Source organism: Microtus pennsylvanicus, chromosome 1 (assembly GCF_037038515.1).
Source record: "Microtus pennsylvanicus isolate mMicPen1 chromosome 1, mMicPen1.hap1, whole genome shotgun sequence".
NCBI lineage: Eukaryota > Metazoa > Chordata > Mammalia > Rodentia > Cricetidae > Microtus > Microtus pennsylvanicus.
In genome coordinates this window covers 155090600-155093333 of record NC_134579.1, presented here as the reverse complement: position 1 = coordinate 155093333, position 2734 = coordinate 155090600, and the positions used below count along the sequence as shown (strand labels likewise).

The following is a 2734-nucleotide window of genomic DNA, read 5'->3' as shown; positions in this document are numbered from 1 at the left end:
TTTTTCTTAGATGGGAGGCTATATTATGCTTAGGAGTACATGATTTTTATCTAGGTAGTGAGGAGGTTAAAGAAAGATGATGTGGTTCCTTCCATGTCACTTTACATAGGGAATTTGTAGGCAACCAAGTCTACATACTAGGACTGTCTTTCTTTTTCTTGTTTTTTGTTTTTGTTATTTTGCTTTTTGTTGTTTTGTTTTGTTTTGTTTTTTTTGGAGCGTTTATCTGTGGCTGTCCTGGAGCTCACTCTGTAGACCAGGCTGGCCTCAAACTCCCAGAGATCCACCTGCCTGAGGAACATTTCATATATGAAGTTCAGGGAACTTCTTTCTGAAAGGGTGTCTTTTTCTTCATCACCAATGTCAACCTACTGTGAAACATGTAGTTTCAGTAAGAATGAGATGGCTGTTAGGAGTCCTCACAATGTGATGGAGATCAGATTGGAGGTTCTTCTGAGCATCCAGACAATGATCATGAAGCACAAAAGCCTCTGCAAGATTTCTTGTCTTAAAGAACTTCTGAGGGAGATATTTGTTATTGAATTTATTGCCCTTGCATCAATCCTTATTATGCCTCATTGTGTTAATTTGCCAGAAAACCATCGCAAGCATAAGTATGGGAAGGTCCTGGATCAAGGCTCAAAGTATATTGTCCATCATCATGTGACTATCCAAGAGAAGTCTTATAAGTGTACTGAGCTAGGCAAAAATCTTCATGAATCTTCCCAGTGTATGTCCTATGACACAAGTGAATCTGCTGAAAACTACAAACACAGCACACATGTTAACCACAGGGATACTGCTGCTGAATCATCCCACCTAGAGAGTCATAAGAGCATGCAGTCTGGAGAAGAACCCTGCAAACATAAAGACTGTGGCAATTCTTTAAATTTGTCTTCCACCAGTAGTCAAAATGAGAGAGTGCAGACTGAAAATAAAGAACAGAAATATTCAGAGGATGATAAATCTTTTGACTCTCAATGTAAACCCATGCTACAGCAGATCTGTAATGATGGGAAACCACACCAATGCAGAATATGTAAGAAATGCTTCTGGAACCACTCAAACCTCAGGAGACATGAGATAAGTCATACTGGGGAGAAACCTTACAAGTGTAGGGTATGTGATATATGCTTTGGGTATTCAAGAGCTCTCAAAAAGCATCATTACAGAATCCACTCTGCAGAAAAACCTTACCAATGTAACAAGTGTGGGAAAGCCTTCTGGAGCTACTCATACCTTAGAAATCACCAGAAAAATCTTGAAGAGAGGCCTTATGGATGTAAACAATGTTGTAGTTCCTTCTGTACTTTGTCACATCTTGAAAACCATTACAGAACCCATAACAGAGAGAAAACTTACAAATGCAGTGAATGTGGCAAATCCTTTTACACCTCTGAAAGTCTTAAAAGACATCAGAGCATTCATGCTGCAGAAAAAGCTTATGAATGTAAAGAATGTGGAAAGCGCTTTTATGGGTTCTATCAGCTTAAGAACCATTACAGAACCCATGTCAGAGAGAGACCTTACACTTATAATGATTGTGGCAAATGCTTTATCTGCCTGCAACATCTGAGAACCCATCAGAAAGGTCATAAAGGGGAGAAACCTTACAAATGTAGTGAGTGTGACAAATCCTTTGTCCGGAAATACAACCTTAGAATCCATCAAAGAAATCATACTGGAGAGAGACCTTACAAATGTAATGAGTGTGAGAAAACCTTTATCCAGAAAAACAATCTTAAAGTTCATCAGAGAATACATAAGAGAGAGAGACCATACAAGTGTAATGACTGTGGCAAGTGCTTTATCCAGCAAATATATCTAAGAAAACATCAGAAAATTCATACAGGAGAGAAATATTACATTAAATGTAGTGAGTGTGACAGATCCTTTGTCCAGAAAGACAGCCTTAGAATCCACCAAAGAATTCATACCGGAGAGAGACTTTACAAATGTAATGAGTGTGAGAAAACCTTTGTCCAGAAATGCAGGCTTATAATCCACCAGAGAATTCATACGGGAGAGAAGCCTTACAACTGTAGTGAATGTGACAAAGCCTTTACAACCCTCGCTGGTCTTAGAAGTCATCAGAGAGCTCATACTAGGGAGAAAAGCTCCCCTGGTAAGTGATGTGCATGTGCTTTATGCAGGGCTTTCTCCTTAAAGGCACAGTAGGTTACTCGGAAGAGAATCATTGTGAACAAGAGGAACTTTTGACAGACATCATGGAATGTTCCAATCCAGCAAACCTCAGGAGATTATCCTGAGGAAAATTCTGAGAATTTGAAACCAGGGGGAAAACCTGTTATGCAGTTATTTTACCTGTTCAACTTTAAAAGCTTCATAATAAAGACAAAACAGAGAAGCCTGGAGAATGGGCTGTTGTGTAGTAGTTGCCTAGAAACTGAGATATTCCATCCTGAAGGAAGCTGATTAAGAGAGAAAAGAAGTACCACTAAATTTCTTCAGGAAAACCCTAAAATTGTGCAGATTCAGTAGGCATAACACTGTTGAAGAAACTCAGAGTACTCATGTTGCCTAGAAGTCTCTATAACCAACTGAGCCACCAAAACAAGAAACTGTCCACCTTGTAGATATGAGTGCTGGCTTTCATTTTGCTTCTTTTAAAGAAAAAACAAGAATAAAATGAGGATCTTTGTAGTTTGGAATGTTCACACTGTGTATCTGAACCAAGAGTGATATGAGCAGCAATTTCCCAGAGACAAGCATA

At 38.9% G+C, this 2734-nt stretch overlaps 1 protein-coding gene across 1 annotated transcript; it reads left to right on the top strand.

Annotated features, from left to right (window-relative positions):
* The first annotated feature begins 402 nt into the window (after positions 1-402).
* LOC142859139 (uncharacterized) lies at positions 403-2133 on the top strand. Its single transcript, XM_075989528.1, has one exon. It carries the CDS (start codon positions 403-405, stop codon positions 2131-2133), a length of 1731 nt encoding a protein of 576 aa, XP_075845643.1.
* The last annotated feature ends 601 nt before the right edge of the window (positions 2134-2734 follow it).

What these genes read in the sequence shown, in the direction of transcription:
- LOC142859139 (XM_075989528.1), top strand. Translation starts at nt 403, where the DNA reads ATGGCTGTTAGGAGTCCTCACAATGTGATGGAGATCAGATTGGAGGTT.